General features: G+C 50.6%; 1 protein-coding gene across 2 annotated transcripts in view; it reads right to left on the bottom strand.

Moving 5' to 3' along the window:
* PAPPA (pappalysin 1) overlaps positions 1 to 21,066 on the bottom strand; it is a 254,987-nt gene that overhangs the window by 53,877 nt on the left and 180,044 nt on the right. For both annotated transcript variants that reach the window (XM_067743528.1, XM_067743530.1), the window contains 4 exons: positions 17,095 to 17,263; positions 14,675 to 14,858; positions 5,663 to 5,873; positions 4,898 to 5,069 (listed from right to left, as the gene is read on the bottom strand). In XM_067743528.1, the coding sequence (XP_067599629.1) occupies positions 4,898 to 5,069; positions 5,663 to 5,873; positions 14,675 to 14,858; positions 17,095 to 17,263 (736 nt within the window). The remainder of the gene's footprint in view (positions 1 to 4,897; positions 5,070 to 5,662; positions 5,874 to 14,674; positions 14,859 to 17,094; positions 17,264 to 21,066) is intronic.

Consider the following 21,066-nt stretch of genomic DNA (forward strand, 5'->3'; position numbering starts at 1 on the left):
AGCCTCTGAGCTTTCCTACAATGCAGGGGAGGGGAGGTGGAGAGGAGAGGCTGGGGGATGAGTGGAGAGGGAGACCTAGACCTTTTCTACTTAGCAGAAATGAAAATAAACAAAATAATGGCAGAGAGAAACATGGCAACATCAGAGCCAGGCAGAACCGCAGGGTGCAGCGCAGGATATAAACAGTTAAACTTCGGAGGCAGCCTGACCTAGCAACTGGAGTCTCCGTTCTACCTGGACTTCCTCGTTGTATAAGGTGGGCAAGCCACTTTGCCTCACTGAACCACATCTTCCTCATCTTCAAAACGGGACAGTAATGCCAGATGCTGTGGGGCTTAAATGAAGTAGTCTGTGTAAAGCACTTAGCCCAGACTGAAATGCAGTAAATGCTCAATAAATCACAGCTGCTGTTCACTCTCTGCCTATGTGTCCAGTCGATGGCCTTACATGCATTTTGCTTCCTCCCAGTGAGATACAGGGGTGACACACGGCTCCAGGAGTAAGGATGGGCAGAAAATGTGGCTTGTGCAACGACTTGGTTAGGAGATCTGAGACTCTGTGTCAGATCCGACTCTGCTGGTATCAATAGCTTGCTGTGTGACTTGAGGTACGTTGCCTCCCCTCTCTGGGCTCCAGTGGTCCCATCTATAAGGTAAGTGTGTTGCAGTAGAAAATCTCTGAGGTCTGGCCCACCTCCAACATCACATGGGCCTGGGATGTCTCTGACTTCCTCTGGGAAGCCCTGCGTTCTCGGGCAAGCATGTGACAACCCTGAAACTAGAAGCTGCCCCTGCTCTGGGAGGCGTTATACGTGTGAGAGCTGTGCTGTGTCCAGAGCAGACCCAGAAAGGCAGGGCCAGCTGCACACCACTAGTGGCAGAAAGGCTTTTCCATCCTTCCTCTGTGATCCGTGCGAAGAACTGGGTGCATTCCCGGCTCCACTCCCACCCTTCCTCTCTGGCTCCCGCTGTGTTGCTAAAGTCCACCACCGAGTGCGTTACTTCGTTCCGAAAGCACCTGTAGCTTCTTCCTCTCCTGCTGCAGCCCCTGTGCGTGCATCTCCCACAGACCCTGTCCCCATCCCAAGACAGCCCACTCCCCTAATCACCTACAAAGCGTCCCACAGTGCTTCTCTCTGTGTTATCACCTCGGACAGCTCAGGGGCATCTGAGTTAGATTAAATGCTCAATTAGCACTTCTCTCCAGTCGCCTGGAGATGGAATCCCTGTCCTTTGCCACTCCCCGCCCTGGAAATGTCTGGAGACAGTGGGAAAAGCAGGGCCCTGGAGCCAGTCATCGCCACCTACTGACTCATAACCGTGGGCAAGAGCTTGGCTTCACAGGCTTTCTTCCCTTATCTGCAAAATGGGCACATCGCTGCTTTTTCAGAAGTTTATTATGAGGTGCCAAAGTGAGAGAAAATCTGTGGCTTCAGGCTGGCAGTCAGGAAATACTTAAAAAACATTTTTTTTAAAAGCTGTTATTGTTAAGGTTCTCTGTCTTGGTTTACAGGGATAATAACACTATAAATTCTTCAGCTGAACTGTTCAATATGGCAGCCACTATACAAGTGCGGCTGTTTACATTTAAATTTGAATGATTTAAAATTAAGTAAAATGTAACATTTAGCTGTTCAGTCACTTAGCTGTATTTCAAGCGGTCCATAGCCACACATGGCTGGAGGCCACCATATTGCACAGCACAGACATGGAACACTTCCATCACAGCAGAAGGTTCTCCAGGGTGGCGCTCATCTAGAGAGTCTATATATTCTACAGGTTTATGTGAGCTAGAGGTCAGGTTCCTATGGTTCCTATTGGTCTCCCCAACCTATATCCTGGCCTCATGCATGATGGCTGACTTTCTGGGACTAGCTGCCGACAGAGGGCTAACTTTCAAGCCATTGCCTTTGTTTCCAGGTTCTGTAAGAGCCCACGTGGCACATCATGATGCATGTGGCATCTCTCCACTAGAAGGGACCTTAAAGGCAGGCTAGTTCATCTGTGCCTTCCCCAAGGCTGCCATGCACGGTGGCATAGGTTGTACACTCTACAATTCCAGGGGTTCCTCATAGGCATGCCTTACTTTCATTACCTCATTTACCCCTCACAAATAAACTATAAGGTAGGTAGTAGTATTTCCCCTCCCCCATTTTATGAATGAGCAAACTGAAGCTTAAAGAGTTAAACAACTTGCCCAAGTCCTCCAGCTAGCAAGTGGTAAAGCCAGGATTCACGCTCAGAGTCCAGATCCAGCATCATACTGGCTCCCAAGGAATGAATGAAGTCGAGGTTTGATTTGCTAATGTACTTTTAGTGGCCGTGGGAAGGAGTATGTGAACCTCCCCTGCAACGGTCCCTGTCCTCTCTCGCCAGGATCTGGAACTTGTTTAGAAAGCAAAGAATTCTCGCTCCACACAAGCTGCTTGATTCAAGATACTCTGTGCCGTACGTTTCAGCTGTGCTTACAGGCAGCAAGAGGGGATCTGAGGTGAATACTAGATTTGGCTCTCAGGCCCCTGGTCTGAGGGTAGAGGAAATTCATTTGCAGTACAAACTAGAAACGTCAATTGTATTAGGAGCCCATTTGGCATGCGTTCCCTCATTCTTCTAGCCGGCAAGCAATACCCTCTGCTCCTTTGTGTCTGGCCTCTCTGCCAGTTGCCAAACAGAACTGCTTGAGTCGTCTGATAAATTTACATTTTCCTCTCCTTTAAATACAAACTGGCCATGAAAGGTACTTGGCAGGCCGCAGGCAGACTGGGTTTCGGTTTGATAACGTGACCACGGCCAGAATATTATTCGGCTCAGCAGTTCTGGTAACTGTTAGCAACAGTTTTACGTAAGGGAGAGAGAGGGAAGTTGATCGGCTGCGTGAGGCCACGGTAATCTCTGGCCTTTGCTTGTTCTCCGCACTGGCTTCCGCTTCCCGGGCAGCCGGGGATGGGGATGACTCGGGTGCACAGACATCCCTGCGTGTTTCAGGTGCTGCCTATTGGATTCAGTCTGTCCACAGTTGGGGGGGACCTGGGCTCCGATTCTGACTCAGCTGCCACCAGCTATGTCACCTTGGGTGGGTGAGTGGCTTTCTCGTCTGGAAAATGAGGAGACTGGCCTGGGTGTTCACTGCGGCTCTCTCTCATGCCCTGTCGCTTCCTGAGCACCTATTAGGTGCTTGGCACTGTCCCAAGTGCTGAAAACACAGGGAAGGTTAAAGCTGTGGCCAGGCATTTCAGAACCTGGCGGGGGAGGGGGAGGTGAAATGAATTACACTGCAGTGTGGTCGATGCTGTGAACGGGGGGACCCCTAGGAGGGGCATGGAGCCCACAGTGGAAGCGTCAGGAAAAGGTCCTTGGAAGGAGGGCTACCTGGGCTGAATGGTGAAGGATGGTTAGGAGTGAGGTGGCTGGAAAAGGGGCGGGGCTTTTTCACAGAGGATGCCCAGGTGAAGGGGAGATCCGTCTTACTGGTGATGGGGGAGGCGTCCTGAATGCACAGGTGGGATTTCTCCTAAGGGAGACGGGGGTCGCTGGCTCACAAAGGGCTTTGAGCAGGGGAACTGTTACCATCACGTTTGTGCTCTAAACAAACCACTCTGGCTGAAATGCGAACAACACACTGGAGAGAGGCAAGGAGAAAGCAGGGAGATGGTCAGGAAGCTGCATGGCGGCCCCGGAGAGTGAGCGCTGGTGGCCTGAGTCAGGGTGGCGGCATTGGAGCCAGGTGAGAACAGTTCAGAAGCTGACTGAGAGAGAGAACGGGGAGGACGTGGTGGCTATCTGGATGTGGGAGCGGGAGTGAGATGAGGTGAGGATGCCGCTTTGACGCTGTCTGGTATTCGGTAGATGCTAATAAAGACTAAGGACTGACAGGGGGAGAAACGTGCACTGGGGCCCAGTTGGCTGGACCCTGGCCTTGCACACCTGTGAGGCATGGGGCTTGAGGTACCAACCCTAAATTGTTGGTTCTCTCAGGGTTGGAGCTCCTCGTGGACTTAGGTCTTCTCTGGAGCCAGCTGGCTCATCGTTCTCTTTCTCACTCTTGATTCCCTACCCATCTTAGTGGGTGGAGTGTATGTGTCAGGAGGAAGGACAATGCATTCACAGAACTCCTTCCGCAGGGCCGGCAGGAGTGCTGGACTTTGTCTGTTACATGTGGATTGAGATAAAATCCCATCTCCCTCTGTCCTTCCTTCTTCCATAGTATTCTCAAAGCTGTACATCTAGTCTACATATGGTTCCCTTTCTCTTTATGCTTGAGGAGTCAGCTGATGTCTCAAGATAGTGAAAGTCATGATTTTAAGTATTTCAGGGACCAACATAAGTGGTGATGGTGGTAGAAAGTTGGCCAAACAGCCTTGGTCATTCCTTAACTCGGATCGACTTCATACACTGGGATTCCACACGTGATTTCTCTCATAGGGGTTCAGAGCTAAGAATCTCTGAACCAGTAAAATGCAGTGATACAGGCAGGACAACGAGGCTCAGAGAGATTACAAAGAAAGATGGCGAGAACCCAGCCCCTCACGTCTGCGTTGCTGATGTTGCTATTATACGATTCTGGCATCCACAGAGAGTCTCCTAGAGGAAGTGTTTGTTTTTTTTTTTTTTTAATTTGCGGCACGCGGGCCTCTCACTGCTGTGGCCTCTCCCGCTGCGGAACACAGGCTCCGGACGCGCAGGCTCAGCGGCCACGGCTCACGGGCCCAGCCGCTCCGCGGCATGTGGGATCTTCCCAGACCGGGGCACGAACCCGTGTCCCCTGCATCGGCAAGCGGACTCTCAACCACTGCGCCACCAGGGAAGCCCGAGGACATGGTTCTTAAAACACTGGCCGCTCTTTGGTAAGCAGAGAGGAGCGGGACCTAAGTACAGACCTCAAGTTCAAGGAGTCTCACCTGGGTGGCATCGCTATCTTCACACTTGACTCTGCACTCGCTGTTGAACTGGAAGCCATTGGTGCACTGGTAGAGCCCGTGGAACTTCGGTGGAGGTGGGTCACAAGTCACCGGAACACAAGCGCCCTCCTGCCAGCTGCCATCTTGGGTGCACTGGGTCTTGAAGGCCCGTCTTCAAGGAAGAGATAAAAGAAGACACATCTCAAGGACCAAATGGCTGGAGCCACGCTCTGCATCCACGTTTCTCTGGAGCCGGCTAGCCTCACGTCTCCCTTTCCCCTTCCTGATTCCCTGCCTGTCCTGTTGGGTGGTAGGGGTGAAGGTAAACGTTCCTTTCTCAGGGCCAAGCAAGAGTTACCTGTGGACTGAAATAAAATTCAAGCCCTGCTGGCCCGTCTCCCCTGATGGATCCTGGCGCAAGGACGGCATCAGTGCCCACCATTTACTCTATGCCAGGCACTTTGCAAGCACTTCACATACACGTCCTCATTCATGTTTCACAGCAATCTTATGTGGTAACTGCTATTATCATCCCCATCTTATTGCTGAAAAGCAGAGGCCCAGAGAAGTGAAGTCAGTTGCCTGAGGGCACACAGCCGGCAGGCAGCTGTTAACAATATCCTTCTAGATTCCCACCAAAGAGAATGCGAGGAATGGTGGGTACCGTCTCTAGCAGAGAAGTGAGCACTTCCTTCTAACCAGACAGCCAGACCTGGCTCTCCTCCCCCCAAGCACGTGTGAGTTTGCCTTTGCAGCCCCACTTACTTCTTTGACTTCCGGGAGGAGCCGGGCACGTGGTATCCAGGTCTGCACTTGTACTTGCAGAAAGAGCCCACCTTGTGCTTGTTCTCCCGGCAGCGGGCCGTCTGGAGGTCTGCGTTGGGCACCGGGGGTGGGGCCAGGCACAGGAGCTCGCACAGGGCCTCTGGGAAGGACCACAGCCCATCCTCCATGCAGGTCAGGAGACTGTTGTTGCCTGGAGGACACAGGAAGGCAGGGTTAGCGGGGGGTGGGTGGGGTCGGGGTGGGGTGCGGAGCGTGGTCTCTGATAGCCCAATTCAGGCACTGCCTGGACTGAAGCCTACTTGAAGAACCAGAGGATCTTTCACATATAATTCCAGACCCTTCCACTTACAACTGAGGAACCTAGGGAGAGAAAGAGCTGCCACAAAAAAAAAAGGAGATGCAACTTGGGGAGTGACGTACCCCATGTCAACAGTGCATTAAAATTCAAGGCTCCTGACTCTTGATTCTGAAACCTCTTATACTGCATAGAAAAGGGAACTCCATAGTCCTTCAGTCCATCCTCCCTCCTTTGCCATGGACATTCGAGCCCAGAGATGAAGGCCCTTGCCCTCTCTTAACTGGCAGAGCAAGCTCCTACCAGAATCATTTCCGACCTCTGGGATCAGTGTGCTGTGTGACCTCTAGCTGCCGCTCCCTCTCTGAGCCCTGTACCCCTGCATTTGTCCTAGCCCCCCCTGTGCCTGGAAGTAAGAGCGTTGTGGTATCTGAAGGCTTGATTTTCTTTTCAGGCCCCACTATTCAGTGAAGCTTTGCCAAAGCGGCTGAGAGATGAGCACGTCCCCCGTAGCCCGTGCCAGCTCCAGCAGACGTGCTGACTGCCATCGGGAAGCTGGCCTGATGAGGAACGTTACACATAAAAGTCAAACACGGGGAGTCAGGCTGTTCACTGCCAGGTCATACATTATCGATGCACAGCCTGCCCCAAACCGCCCCAAGACAATCAGAGATGGACCTGAAACTTGGATCTCTCAACCAAACTCTCCTCTTCCCCGTTATTCTTGAAAGGTGTTGACAACGAGGACTGGAATCACATGGGAGGCTCCGGGACTTGGAAGTTGGAGAGGGGTGACAGGGACGAGACTGATCATTTACGACGTACTGAGTACTTCTGCTATGTGATCTCATTTATTCCCACCACAGTGCTCTTAGTAGGATGACTCCCATTTGGAAACAGAGACTTAAGAGAGACAAGTGACTTGACCAAGTTCCCCTGGTTAGTAAAAAGACGAAAGTGGGGTCTAAAGCTGATTTTGTGGTTTTTAATGGCAAGTTGGCTACACTTGCTCAGCAGAGCTCTCAGGGTCTATTCTGAGAGAGCCAAGCCCCAAGTCTCCTAGCTACAGAGAGAAAGCAATTGCTCCTGCCTTTCAGGGTGATGAGAAGATCAGATGAAACAACATTTACGAACTGCGCTGCCAAAGAAAATGTGCTGTCAAATTCCTTATTTGCTTCTCTCCCTCCTTCCCTCCCTTCTTTTCTTCCTCACCTCCCCCCTCTCTCCCTCCTAACCTCTGCCTTCAGTAGTAGACCTGAAAGGACCATAGGGGTCGCATGGAAGCCTTCATTCATTCAACAAACATCTATTTAGTGCCTACTCTGCGCCAGCCACTCTTGTCTATGTTGGGACAACGCAGTGAACAAAACAAAACCCAAACCCTGCCCTCTTGGAGCTCATGTTGTAGTGGAATAGGGAGGAACGCATTAAAATATCCTAAAAAAGCAACCTATTTAGTAGGCTAGAAGGTGGAAAGCACTATGGAGAGAAATAAAGCATGAAAAAGAAGAAAGGTGGGAGGGTATGTAGGCTCCTCCGTTGCTTCTCTCCCCGTTCACTTTCTTCTTTCTCCTCCTGTGTCTGTGTGAGTCATCTGGGGAGTACAAGACTGTTTAGGGTCTGCAAGCCCCACAGAGGATTCCACGTTGATAAACGGTGACACTGCAAACTACAGATACTTCTACACCAAGTAACAAGAAAAAAGGGTGTGGAAGGATGACTCATTTGGCTTCCACAGAAGCAGAGAGGGCTCCAGGATACCAGAGACCGTAAAGTGCTTTTTCGCTTGGCCCCTGTGACGGGGGCAGTGTTTGGGAGAGCCCCGGCTTAGCAAGCACTTAGTGGGGGGGGGGGGCAGTCACAAAAGATAAGGGAAGCACACCCTCTCTAAATTTCCCAAGAAGGATCAAATACCTCTGGAGAAAGGGCTGAGGTGCTTTAAAAGTACACCCTACCAGCTATGCAAATCATAGATTGCAAAGCGGAAGTCATGGTTCCTTTGTGGCAAAAGCTAACATAAAAATCGCAAAACGTTAATCAAGAGAGAAAATGCAAACCAGAAAATACGTTCTGGGAGAGGGTAAATAGGAGTTAGCCGTGCACCACAGTCAAAAGAAGAAGCACGCTAAAGCAGGAACCGGTGATTCAGGACCATGGACATGCCCCACCTCACAGCAAGCACTGAACTGTGCAGAATCAGCATTTCCACGCCCTAGCTGTGGCCGCCACCCTGCAGCCACCCTGGGGCTTTGAAGAAAGTAGGTAGGACACGGCTGTCCATGCCCTTGGCTCTGACCTCTATACTGCACCTGCAGCCATCTGTCACTGGAGGCCTTTTGTTCTGACCAGGGAGGCTCTGCTGCACACAGGGCAAGCTCACAGCGCTGAGGTGGCAGTGCTCCCGGCCGTAGCACTCAACCAGTGAAGGAGCTGGGGCATTAACAAGACAGTTTCCAGAGGAATGTTCTACCCTGTCTCCCACTCCTCCCCAGCGGGATTGAGCTCCAGCTGCCCCCAGAGGTAACCAGCTTTAGGAGGGATCCTGACGCTTCTATCATTTCCATGCCTCCTTTTCTCATGCCTCTCCCTGTGTTTCCTGGGAGAACATGCCTCAGGACACGAGGTGAAGGCATTTCTGAGCCTGGAATCCCTGGTTGAGGGGAAGAGTGCCGATGTCAGTAAGTTATGTGACCCTGTACTTCTGTTTGTTCATCTTTTAAAGTCAGGAAAATGAATCTTGCTCAGCCTGTCTACAGGCGAAGGAAACTTCAATCTCTAGTGAGTATTAAAATAATTATAAATGTACTGTCAAAAGAAATATATCTGTTTTTATTATTGTAATTTAAAGAGTATCTAGAAGACCCCATTTCTTTGAGAGTGCCTTTAAGATCGAAATTAACCTAGAGTAGAACACAAGGAGGGAAATGCCAGGAGACCCATGTCTGGTTTTCTTAATGCCTTGTATACAGTGTTGGCACTGCCCACATCCTAAGGTCTGGGACGTGGTCTTGTTCATTCTTTTATTCCCAGAACCTACCCTGTGGCAGGCACATAGTAACCCCTCAGTAGCCATTTGTTAAATGCGTGGAGTATTATGAATCTACGTGTGACCTTGAACAAGTCACCTAACCTCTCTGTCCCTAAACCAAAGCCGTCTTTAAATTCTTGTCCAGCTCTAATATTTTAGGATGTGGAAGGGCCACTGTATTAAGAAAACAAAAATGCAGCTAGCTGGACCAGGATAAGGCAAACCAGCACTCAGGAGGCTGCATTCACCAAAGGTAGAAGTGGGAGGAGACTCAGCTTCATTGCTCCTGTTAAGAAACAGACCTTGGACTTCCCTGGTGGCACAGTGGTTAAGACTCCGCCTGCCAATGCAGGGGACACGGGTTCGATCCCTGATCCAGGAAGATCCCACATGCCACGGAGCAACTAAGCCCGTGTGCCACAACTGCTGAGCCTGTGATCTAGAGCCCGCGAGCCACAACTACTGAACCCGTGTGCAACAACGACTGAAGCCCACACGCCTAGAGTCCGTGTTCCGCAACAAGAGAAGCCACCGCAGTGAGAAGCCCGCACACTGCAACAGAGTAGTCCCTGCTCGCCACAACTAGAGAAAGGCTGCGTGCAGCAACGAAGACCCAACGCAGCCAAAAATAAATAAATAAATTCATTAAAAAAAAAAAAAAAAAAACAGACCTTGACAGAAGTGACAGCGCAAGAAGAAGAAGAAGAACAAGGGAGACTAATACAGAAGGGGCCTCACCCAGTGCCAGGGCTGCATAAAGTCAGGGAGAAGCTGAGGCAGGAGAAATGGAGGTACCAAGAGAAGCATGCAATCGTCTGCCGATTTTAGTCCTGAAAGCACATTTCTAGGCTCCTGGAATCCCAAGGAGCTAAAGAGAACATCTGAGCTGGGCTTGGCAGTCCCAGAAAGCATCATTTGCTCAGGAAAACTGGGCTCTCTCAGCTCCAGCCTGGGTGAGTCAGATCACGTTTTGATTATTAAATTGTCCATTTCCCCCCCTAAATGTCTGAAAGGCATTCTACCAATAGCTGTCTGTAATTGAGTCCATGAGGCAGGCCTAGGAAGAATCACTGGCGCCATCTCCTTGATCCTCCTAATAACCCAGTTTGTCATTAATCCCATTCTGTAGGTGAGAAAAGTGAGTCCCTGAGTGGGAAAGTGAGCTGCTCAAACTACAGCTGGGGCTCACTCCGGGTCTGTCTGACTCCTGCGTGCTCTCGACCCCGCTACAGAGCCTGCACCCAAGAGCATGGCCAAAGAGGAACTGCTGTCTAGGGAAAACCTCATGGAATCAGGACTGTGGGCGAGTGGAGTAGGCCAAAATCAAAACTAGTCATAGAGTAAGATTTCACCACTCCCTCCCCCTCCCCGCTGTCCAGAACGGTGTCGCTCACTTCCGAATTTCTTTACCAAGAGGCCCCGTATGTTAGAAACAAAGAAAAAGAATGTGCTAAGATGCAGTCACAGACAGGGATAACTGATGGAGAATGTCCTAAGAAGAGGGAGCAAAGAGCCTGGAATGTTGGACACCTGCCATATAGGAGGGGCTGGGGAATGCAAAAGTGGGATTATTTCACCAGGTTGGTGGGAAGGGGCGCACCTAGCAAGAGGGCACCATTTCTAGGGTCAGGACCCCTGGGTGACCTTGTGGCCCCAGTGACCTTGCATAAATGCCTTCCTGTCTTGGACCTCAGTTTCTGCACTGCACAATGAAATGATTGGCCTTGGTGACCTCTAGGCTTCTCCCAGCTCTGCCCTCTGTTTCAGGGTTTGATGGGAGTTCTGGGTTGAGGGGCATGGTTTAGAAAAGGCCAAAGGGATTCTGGGGCAGCAGCTAAGAATCCTGAAGTAAGACTAGGCTGGACTCCTGAAGCTTGAGCGACCATTCAGAGTAGAGTGGGGGTGAGGGAGTGAGGGAGACAGGAAGAATTATCTAAGAGATAAAAACTGCTGCTTGGTCTGTATTCCTACCACTGCTTGTATCTAAAGGCGGCTTCCTAAGCAGCTGTGTGATCCTGAACACGCTTCTTCTCCACAGCGCTCCTCAGGGCCCAGGAAGCGTTTGAGTAGCACTTTATCATCAGCACCTCGTGGTGCTTTGGACCCAGGGACATCCTAGACCCTGTTATCTCCAAAGTAGGAGGGTGATAAGAGGAAGGGAGCAGCATTCTCTTAGGAGTGGTAGGAGAATTCCCCTTTGGGGGTGACCCTGTTTTTATGAGGAAGATGCCCCAATGAGACCCTTGGGATAAAGCGGAATCCTCCAGGGCTGGCTATCTGCTTCTGAGAAAGATGAAAGGGTCTCTGCCTGAGAGAGGATGTGAAATTCCTAGAGGAAGGGAGGTCAGGACAGGATTCTGAGGGAGAGGGTAAGGGGTGAGGAACAGAGCGGAGGTTGGGCGGGAGCCCGGACACTGCAGGTTGTGGGCGCTCACCTCACGTTCCTATCTTCAGGAGAGTCTAAAGAAATCAGAAGATGCTCGATGGTATTAGGTATCTTCTGCAAACTAGTGAATAGACTGCGTTGAAATCTGAGGTTAGACAGAAGCAGACAGTGGGCCTTTTAGAAAGATTTTTATTTTTGGCCGTGTCATGCGTCATGCGGGATCTTAGTTCCCCCACCAGGGATCGAACACATGCCCCCTGCAGTGGAAGCGCGGAGTCTTAACTACTGGACCGCCAGGGAAGTCCCTAGAAAGATTTTTGTAGGATGAGCACATGCTTGCTTCAGAAGCCCGACTCCAGAATTGATATCCAGGGCGCCCCACATGGTTGAGGTGAGGCTGACGAGGTCATGGAAGTAACGTTGCAATTTTAGCCATTTAATTAAACATTTATGATTTTGATGTTATTTTTTTAAAACTTGAGAGTAGTATTTTTTCCCTCGTGCATGTCTGTAGGTTGGTCTGTGCTTTTAGGGGTCGTCTGATAAAGGACCTTGGCGGGAGTGATTCTAGGGCTGTGAGTTCGCAGGGTATTTTGTGTACGCCTGGGTTCTAAGGGGCAAGGGAGTTTGCGGTGCTACCTGCATTAGAGCAGTTTCAGGGCCGCACTCAGCGCTTCTCCTGGGTGGTGGCTGTTTGACTGAGGACGCTAACCTCCAGGTCCTGAGAAGAGCATGGAGGATGGATCGCGTCTCCACAGCTCCCAGAACTAAGGCCTCGGTGGGACAAAGGGGTCAGGGGCCGAGAGGGTAGCCCGGGATTCTCGTAAGGGTGCCCCCTGGAGATGAGTATTTACTAAGCGCTTTCTCTGGCCCTGGCATTTTGTACACACCATTTCTTTTAATTCTCAACATGACACTTCAGCGTGGCTGCCCTTACAGCCATCTTACAAATGAGAGTATTGAGACTCAAGGATGTGAAATTGCTTTCCTAAGATCAAACAGCTGGGGCAGAACCAGGGGTGGAATCCCAGTCTGTCTGACAAAAGCTCACATTCTTTTTGCTTCAATCACGCTGCAGGGAAAGGAAAAGCGAAGGGAGGAAAGGGAAGCCAACAAGAAATGTGGTAAAATTTTGTTTTGATCACCTCTTTATCTTCTGGCTTAAGAAGGGAGGCATCATTAACAAGCTCAAGAGAGAGGTAAGGGCTTCGCTGGTGGCGCAGTGGTTGACAGTCCGCCTGCCGATGCAGGGGACGCGGGTTCGTGCCCCGGTCCGGGAAGATCCCACATGCCGCGGAGCGGCTGGGCCCGTGAGCCGTGGCCGCTGAGCCTGCGCGTCCGGAGCCTGTGCTCCGCAACGGGAGAGGCCACAACAGTGAGAGGCCCGCGTACCGCAAAAAAAAAGAGAGAGAGGTAAAAGGACCTCTGCCCAGTTTTTGCTGCCAGAAGATCCAAGCCAAAGCATCAGAACCTGGAATCTGAACATCAGATGATGCTGGGAACCAGGGTCATGGTGTGCCAGTGGGTCCCGGTGGGTCAATGTGGCCACTGGCGAGATGCTGCCCTGTGTTTTCAAGGGAAGAGCAAAGTGGGTATCAACAGCTATCAAAATGGCGGTCCTCCTGGGGCCATGTCTACACGGTAGGGTCACCCCCTCCACCAGAGTTAAGCAGAGGAGCAATGGCAGAAGGGCCTGAATCATTTTGATGAAGGATTATTATTAGCCACAATGAGGGCTGTAATAATCAATGCTAATTTATACACCTCCCTTTCCCAAGGGCCTCTGATTGAGAGGTGAAGTGTGATTTCCTAGTCTGGAGTTATTAACAGGTCCCACTTCTGGGCAAATGGGGGCCAAGGGAAGGGCTCAGGTAACCTGAAAGACGGAGGGTTTACAGTTTCCACTGGTCTCTTCACCTCTCTCAGATCTCAATCTCTATAGCAGCTCAGATAAAATGATTTTACATTCAAATCTTCTTGGGTAAAAAAAAAAATGAAGGGCCCTAAAGGACGCACCCCAGAAGTGTTTCCTGCTTTTCTTTTGGGGCAGTGTATGAGACTGCCGGGTCCTTCACTCATTTCTTAAAAGAAACATTTCTTATGGTATTACTTTCATCAATTTATCCAGCCACTCGGTCTATACACTTTATTGAGTCTTACTATGTGTGGTAATCTTTTGAAGTTCTATACTTCCTTGAAAATCTGGGGACACTATTGACCTTCTCGAATCATCAAAATGCCTGAAACTCATGAATTTGCAATATGACATCTAAGTTGAAGGGGGTTTACACACCTCCCTCCAGACCCCGCCGCCACTCCACAGAAGCCCATTCATTCCCACTCTAAGGAATGATGAACCCCAAGGTAGGACACCTGCTTAGTGAGATATCATTTGGGGTGTCCGATAAAGGGGCAATGTTTCCTCCGATAAACCAAGCAAAGGAGAGAGTCCTGGCACCTGTGAGAACTGAGTATAATGTCCAAATCCAATACGCAACGAGAAGCGAAGAGCGTCGTTCTGGTAACGCCGCTAACTTGCTCTGCGATTTTGTACAAGGTCCTTCCTTCCTCTCACTGGACCTCAGTTTCACCACCTTTCCAATAATCAGTTATTCCTGACTAGTTTAAAGAGCCCGTTTAATCTTGACAGTCTAGGTCACCCAGGCCAGCCTCTCACTCGTTTCCAACATAAGTTCTCTTCTCCAGTTCGCCAGACTATGTCTTACTCACCCCGATACCCCTAGCACGTTGCCCACAAGATCCCTGCAAGCACTTTCCGCCCAGAACCACTCCCCTCTGAGCCCTTCCTAAGAAGAAGCAGTGGCCTGTGGAAGAAGACAGCCCTGGGCCCCATGGTGGAGCCCCCCACTAACAGCATGATCTTGGACAAGTTCTTTCACCTCTCTGAGCCTGGATCTCCTCCTCTGTGAAAACGAGAATAGTAATAATACTTACCTCCTAGGCTTACTGGGCCCTAAACCTACGCAGTGAACTAGTCACATCAGTTCCAAATGTTACTTTCTTAGAATCTTTTCCTTCCTTCTACCCTCCTTCCCTTCCTTCTTGTCTCTTTCCTCTTTTGCAAGATTTGAAAGATTTTACAGATGCCATATGTATCCATACTCCACTTTCCCCTCAGCTGCGCAGCAAGGCAGTCTACATAAACACAATGGGCAGAAAGGAATCAGAAGCACAGATAAAACCCTGTCCGCCCCTTGGTGTTTGAGCCCCAGCTGGAGGATCTGGGAGCAGCCTCCAGGCCTCCCGCAGGAAGGACGGTACCTTTCAGCTGCGCTGGGTGGCGGCACTGGAAGGAGCACGTGCTGCCGAACGTGGTGCCCTTGAGGCAGGAGAACGAGGCAGCGTACACGTGGTGCTGGTCCGGGACGCCGCAGTCCACTGGCTCACACACCACCTGCTTGTTCCACTTGCCCTCCGTGCAGGTCACCGTGACACTGGGTCCTGTCTGAAAGGCGGGGGCGGACACAGTGAGGAACGGCAGATGGAACCCCCAAAACGTGGCGAAACCCCCTTCTCCCCCAGGCTACGGCGCAGGCTCTTGCCAGGCGCCCAGAGATCAATGTTTAGCGTTTAACTCTAGTTCCCTTTCCATGATGCCAACAACTGTTTGAAGGAGGTGTTTCAGTTCCCACTTTACAGCTGCAGAAACTGAGGCTGAGAGACATTAAGGGATTAGCTCCAAGTTACACAGCTGGAAAAAGGATGAGAGGGAATTGAGCCCAGCTCTTCACTGCTGTCTGGGGAGTCTCTCAGATCATTATTTCCATTCTGTTGCTGAGAATCTTAAGACTCAGACCTCTCGGGGCCTGACGACTTCTCTCACGAAATAGCCTCTGAAACGCGGCACAGCGGTGGGACGCTGGCTGTTGAGCTTCGTATCTTTTCTTGGCCCTGGAGGAGACTGTGTGTTTCATCCTCTACTGCTTGGCACAGAGTGGGCATCGCCAGGGGAGAATGGAGAGCTGGATTTGGTCCTTTGTGCTATGAGATCGTGGGCAGGTCCCTTTCCTCGAGTTGTCCCTTTGGCGTTGAACCCAAGGATTGCTCTAAGAGCCACTCCCTACTCTGAGATGGGATGGTTCAATAGCTGGGAGAGGGAGACGTGAAGAAGGAACGAGCCTGAGAAAATGAAAGGGTCGACAGGGATTTGACCCAAACTAGAAGATGGCAGGGCTAGGGGTGGAAGGGCGAGGCCACGCTCCAGAGCCACGGGAGGGACCGGCATCGGCAGCCAGCATGGAGGCCTCCGTTCAAGGGGGGGGCTGCCAAATCCCAGGGGATCGGGGACGCCAAACGTTGAGTTGGGATTTTAAAAGCACGGGACACTTTACCCCTCTTAAGCACACATCCAAGGGAGGAGAGGTCCCTCACTGCCCAAACCAGCTTAATTGTTTCCACAGGACTTCAGACCTTCCGTGTCTGACACACAGAAGCAGGTGTCTAAGACAAGCAATTGAGGGTCCCAGAGGTCCCACGGGGACTGTGCAAACAGGTGTTCCCAGCAACGAGGAACGTGCCCTGTGTACCTGGAGCACGAAGTGGGAGTCCGCTGGCAGGACCCCCCAGGAGGCTGCACCTGGAATCCCCAAATCTCAGGACTTAACTAACTGCCGCTCCCCTCCCCCACCCAAGACCCCACGGCCACACCGGCCGAAGCAACGTCCTGCGACGTCTCCAGTCCACCCGCTGCCACTGCCCTCATGCGGGACTCATCCCCCTTCCACACGCTCTTCTGATGACTTCCCGATGGCTCTCCCTGTGGTCAGTCTTCTGCCAGGCTCCAAGCCACACCCAGGTGGGCCGCTGGAAGGACCTTCATCCGCCATGATCTGACCACGCCACTTCCTTCAACAGCTCCCTGCTGCCCTAAAGACGACCCTCAAACTTCTGAGCAAGCTAACAGGGCCTTGCACCGGCGCACCTTGCTTGCCCTCCAGCCCCACTGCTTGGGTGAGTTCAGTAAAAGAAACCTCTGTCTGTGGCGCGCTCCTTCTCACCAACGGGCATCCACATACCGTTCCTGCCTGTGCCTAGAGCCTGCCTCCTTCCCTCCCCACAACACGCGTCCCTCTGTCTGTCTCTCTAGCTCTCAGTTTTCATGTCGCTTCTTCCAGGGAGCTTTCCTTGACTCCCCCTGTGCTTCCACAACACCCTGCACTTCCCTTCACAGTGTTTAGCACACTGTGAGGCCATCACTCACTCATCTTCTGCTCGTGGTCACTAGTCACTAAGCTCCTTGAGAGGAGGAACTAGGTTTATCTCAGTGACCTTTTTTCTCTAGCACCTACTATAGTATCTGGTTCCCGGAGTGCAGATGTTTGAATGAATGAATGAGCACCTCATCGACAGAGGGTTCACCTCTTCTGAAAGCAGCCCATCCGACTGTAGCAGAGTTCTGACTGTGACGGTTTCAGTCCAAAATTCATGCTCAGCCCATGGTTTTCCAGATTTGCAACCTATATGGGGACTCTGGTACATGTTGTATGCTCCTCTGCACAGGAACCACTGTCTCAGAAATCCCAGATTGACTCCCTCATTCATTCAATCCACACCTATTTATTGAGCATCTACTATGGGGCAGCAGTACTTTAAGTGCTGAGGATTCAGCAGAGAGCAGGTTCCACATCCGCTCAGCCTTTCCTGGGCTGGAGAGGAGCTCTGAGCCCGGCACCTGTGCACACCTGGCTTTTGATCAGCTCATCATCCCGCTGTATCTGGAGCACGTAGCCCGTCCGGCAGCTCACAGTGCACTGGGCACCGTGGTAGCGGTCACTGCTGGAGCAGTTGAGAGAAGCGTTCTCCACAGCCAGCTTCGGGCAGTCAGCGGCCTCACATGCGAAGTGCACGCAGCTGAGGAGGAAAGAAACAAGAGGGTGAGTGGGCGCTTTCTTGCAGGACGACTGCACTCCAGCTGGAAGACAAAACCTCATGGGCTCCCTCTCCAAATCTCTGGAGGCTGAAACTGGAGACACAGAGAGTGAACAAGACTCTGGAGGCAGTGGTCAAAGTTTATCGCTAAAAGCACAAGTTATGGAAACAGACAAACCAGAGTTCAAATCCTATAGCTTGAAAACCTTATATGTTATGAATCTTCAAACCTTGCAGAACCTCAGTTTTTCCGTCTACAAAATGGGGATCATGATGATTACGGCAAGTATTCTTTGAGTCTCTTATCTGCCAGGCACTGAGTTGAATGAAAGCCTCTTGATGTTTTATAATAGGACTCACTTCCGAGGGTCGCTGTGAGAATTAAATCAGATAGTTCAGCAAAAGGAGAGTGGAATTCCTGGCACATAAAAGCACACAATAAATGGTAGTAGCTAATGGTATGAATAAATCTATGCTCTATTACCTAGAAGCTGTGTAACTTAGGTAAAGTACATCACCTCTCTGAGCTTCAGTGTACTCTCAAATTCGGCCAACCTATAGGTCCATGAGATTCAACTGGGGTACTGAAAGTAGAAGTCTTTTATAAACTGTAAAGTGACTTGTGAATTGTTAGAAAAGTTGTGCAGAGATCATGCCATTCATCTTCAAGTCCGAGCTCCATCTAAGTTTCTACAGGAAGCCTTCTCGTGTCCCAGGCAAGCTCCCCCTGCCGCACTGGGCCCTCCTTTCTCTAAAAGCCTGGTCTCTTGCTTCATGCATTGAAAACACAGGTCCTGGGTGCCCATCACGTGCCGGAATGTGTGCTAACCCTTAAGGAAACGGAAAAAACATAAAACGCCTGTGCTTAGGTGATCTTTCCCCTCGTACTACCGTCATGCAGATGCTTAATAACATTAGTGACCATTCACTGACTGCTTATATACGTGAGCTCACCCACCCTCACGGCAACCCTATGAGCTAAGTGTTATTCATTTTACAGTTGGAAAAATCGGGGACCGGCAAGATCAAGTTACTTGTTTAAGTTCCCATCCAGATGTGTGACTCCAAAGTCCTTGCTGTTAACCTCACCTCACACCTGGACTAGAACTTCCCTGAGGGTAGAGATAATGCCTGTTTCACTTCAGTATACTTCGCACTGCCAATAAAAATGCCTTGCACGAAATAGCTGTTCCCTAAATAGCAAGAAACAAATGGTGGCAGTGTCTTGCAATAACTCTTAAGCACTTTGCAGACGTTGACATGTTGGTTTTGAACACTGAAAGCTTCCGGGAGGCAGTTCTCTCTACCTTGCCCCCTGACTCTGTCTAACACAACGCCTGGCATATGGTAGGCACAGGCAGCTAGGTTGCCATCCAGAGCCTCGAAGCCTTCTTTTTCCTGTTTCTATCTAGGACACAAGGAGTGGTGGGTGGTCAAACCAACTTAAGAAGAAATCCCCAACTTTTTTCTTGGTGCCAGTTTCCAGGATACCCCAGAGGGTTTTACAGCCACATGGTTACTCAGCCCCACTCTCTACCCCCTGCTCAAAAGTATGGTAAGAATTAAAGTGGGATAAGTGGGGCGGGCGGTGCGGGGGCGGGTGTGAGGCGCTAACATCTCTAAAACTTATCACAAACAAATTCACTTTTAAAATACCCAGACAAGGGCAAGCCTTAGCTTCAGGTCTCAGACCTGCACCGACGTGAGCTCTGCAGTCTCCACATACCGCCTCCCCTTTCAGAAATGCAGGGTGAGTGGGATTAAGTGACACTCGCTGAGCTGTTCTGATTCTCCGCCCTTTCTCCTGCCCCTGACAGCCTCTGCGGGGCTCCATGTGGAGACTGTAGCTGTGGAGTCAACGCAGGGTCTTTGACACCAAACAATGCATCTGTTCACGTTGTGTAAGCGCTGGGGGAAAGAGCCACATGGTTCCAATTTAAATAGATTTACTCTGTAAGCTACCAGCTTCCAAGCCAGTCTTCTGACCTTTACCTTACAGTTTGGCCGTTCTCGCCCTGCACTCCCAGGAGGTCCCTGGGCTCCCATCTGATAACCACCAGGGGGGCTCTGGGAACTCTTTTTGAAAGACAATGGCTCTGGGCTTCTCTGGGCTACGGGGCCATTAGGATAAAAACAGCACCCTCCCTCCTTCTGTGCTTATTAGGTTCTTCTCTGTAGGAAAAGGATAAACTGGAAAACGTGGTTTCCTAGAATGGAAAGAACCTAGGGCTTAGCAAGTGGGCAAATTGCGGAGCCCCAGCTCTGCCATTTATCAGTTGTTTGATCTTGGAAAGTTATGTAACGCCCTGAGCCTCAGTTTCCTCCTCTGTCAAGTGGAGGTGATAAAATGATCCACCTCTCAAGACTGTCAAAACCAGGGGACATGTCAGCCACCGGCTCGTCCATTCAACACACTTGCCTGGGGCTCTCGCTGCGCAGCAGATACTGTTCTAGACGCTCGGGCTACCGTGGAAGAGTCCTGTCACCGTGTGTATTTGAGGAGGGAGGACACGTGCCCCAAAAAAGTAATCGATAAGCTTGTTTTAGATAGTGATGCATACCGTAAGGGCACTAAACCCAGGTGACATTATAGAGGGTGACTGTTAGGGGAGGGGTGGGCAGGACACCACGCACACAGAGGTCAGGGGAAGCCTCCTCGGGGACACCTGAACTAAGACCTGGATGAGATGAAGGGATTAGCTATACAAAGGTTTGGGGCAGAAGGAATTCCAGGCAGAGTGAAGGGCACGTGCAAAAGTCCAGCACAGGTTGGAGCTCAGCGTGTTTGCAGAGCTGAAAGGTCAAGGCATGAGAAATGCTTTAGCAACTATGACGCTCCGTGAGAAGGCGGTCTCTCTCCTCTGGCTCTTTCTGCTATGAAGGAAAACATTCACTGGTCACATGAGTTACCTGACCAAACAGGTCTATGCTCTAATGGGGAGGTCAATGCTTTGGGTCAATGAGACCAGTTTTCTTCATTGCAGGACTTCTCAGAACCTTGAACGTTCTACTGCACATGGTGGGTTTTCAGGAGGGACTCGTGTGCGCAGCATTTTCCAAGCTCTGATAACCTTTCTTCGTGGCATGTTTCTTAGGACGAGTGTCCTCCAGACACACCTTAGGGAATGTGGAGTCCCTGCTTTTTCAGCACATTTGTCTAAACCTGGCCTACAGGAACAAGAAGGAAAGGGGAAAAGGAAGGAATAGTTAACAGGTATCGGCAGCTGTGTTTTACCTTCATTATCTTCTCCGCGTCCTCACCGTAACTCCATGAGGTAGTATTATTGTTCCCGTTTTTGAGAAGAAGAGATTAAGACTAAGCGAGTTTAAATTGCTTGTCCAAAGGCACTCGGCATGGACAGGATTGCAGCACGGATCTGCCTGTCTCTCCCTAAGTCCCTGCTCTTCCCTTTGCCGTCCCGTTCGTTAGTTGGAAAGGGTTGTGTGAACACATTGTCCAAAAATGATAAACATTACCCCAACTGCCCCTCCCAAATAACTCCCTGACACAGCTCTGTCATTTCTGAAACACAAAAACAAAAATCAAAACAAGGAAAACAAAACAAAACAAAAGGCTCTGCCTTCATTAAAAAAAAAAAAGTGGGGGGAGGATTTCATACCAGTGACGGGCTGTCAATAAAAATAACAAAAGAAGGGGAAAAAAGACGACCTTCCTCAGAAGGGAGGAAAGTGGCTGAGGCCAGTGGGGGAAGGGACACAGGTAAATCTTACCAAAAAAATGCTCACAACCTGGGTGAAGGTGGAAACACCCCCTCTCCCCATGC

This window comes from Pseudorca crassidens, chromosome 7 (assembly GCF_039906515.1).
Source record: "Pseudorca crassidens isolate mPseCra1 chromosome 7, mPseCra1.hap1, whole genome shotgun sequence".
In the NCBI taxonomy this organism is placed as follows: Eukaryota; Metazoa; Chordata; class Mammalia; order Artiodactyla; family Delphinidae; genus Pseudorca; species Pseudorca crassidens.